General features: G+C 26.8%; 1 protein-coding gene across 2 annotated transcripts in view; it reads right to left on the bottom strand.

Annotated features, from left to right (window-relative positions):
• The window catches only part of LOC107641943, an 8,079-nt gene continuing 7,302 nt past the window's right edge, over positions 323-1,099 (bottom strand). For both annotated transcript variants that reach the window (XM_016345313.2, XM_016345312.2), the window contains exon 4: positions 323-806. In XM_016345313.2, coding sequence (XP_016200799.1) covers positions 640-806 — 167 coding nt within the window. In that variant the 3' untranslated portion in view covers positions 323-639. The remainder of the gene's footprint in view (positions 807-1,099) is intronic.

The following is a 1,099-nucleotide window of genomic DNA, read 5'->3' as shown; positions in this document are numbered from 1 at the left end:
TTTGATCTATTTAGTTATAAATTTTTATGTTTAAAGTTGTTTATAAATTTTTATTGATAAATTATAGACAATTTATTATATAAAATTGTAAAATTTTAAATTTTATTTAGTTAATAATTATTAAATTTAAATATTTAAAATTATATATTCAACTTTTAAGAATTTTATTTAAAATTTATTTAAATCGATTGAATTCCAGCTGAATTTTAGTCGAATTATTAAACTAATAAACCAATTATTTTATCGGTTTATTGACCGATTCGATTCGGTTCTCACCATCTTGATTATGACTTCCGGAAACCATGTTGTACGAAATGCTGGTCATTGTAACCTCATTCCTCATTTAGGAATTTACATTATGAATGCCAACAGGAAAAGTAAAAGTTCATTGGGGGACAATTTAATTAATAGAGCTTGTTAGTTGGGCTAAGTCCTAATCTATAGTTTTCTTACACGTTTTAGGGTTTTGCTCTCTAATGTCGGCCACAAAATGCATAAGACAAGAGACACATTCCACACGCACGTATTCCAATCACAAAATTGTGACCTAAATGGTCTCCATAGTAGTGTGTGTTTACGAGTTTAGTTAGCTCCAAATCCATAATATCTCTTGTTTAATGTCTTTCTTATTACCACGTTTTATGGACCAACCGGCAATTTCTTGTTATGTATAGGACGTCGTCTTCTAACTCGAGCATAATCCATAGTAAAGTATTGTGAAGAGTCATCACTCCTTATTTCCGTCCATTCTTGTCTTGTTCCCTTGCTCCAAAGTACCGTGTTTTGGTTTCTATTGTGCTGCTTCCCTGTAATTAAAATTGCATAAGTTCATACAAGTTGAATTCATTTCTGTATTTAAGTTGATAAAAGAAGTGCATAATATGGTTACTAGTTAATTGAAAAATAAAGAATGGAAGTTTTATGTTGACAAACTAAATTAAAATACTTAAATGGCTACTTGATTTATATTTTTAGGGTTTTTATTTATAATTTTATTTTTAGGAATTTGTGAAGGAAAAAAAAAGATGAAATTAAAATAAAAAATAAAATTTTATTATTTTTATTTTTGTGTTTAAAAAAATTAAAAATAGAAAAATAT

Source organism: Arachis ipaensis, chromosome B05, assembly GCF_000816755.2.
Source record: "Arachis ipaensis cultivar K30076 chromosome B05, Araip1.1, whole genome shotgun sequence".
NCBI lineage: Eukaryota > Viridiplantae > Streptophyta > Magnoliopsida > Fabales > Fabaceae > Arachis > Arachis ipaensis.
Note: the sequence above shows the minus strand (reverse complement) of the source record. Positions and strands in the feature narration are given on the sequence as shown.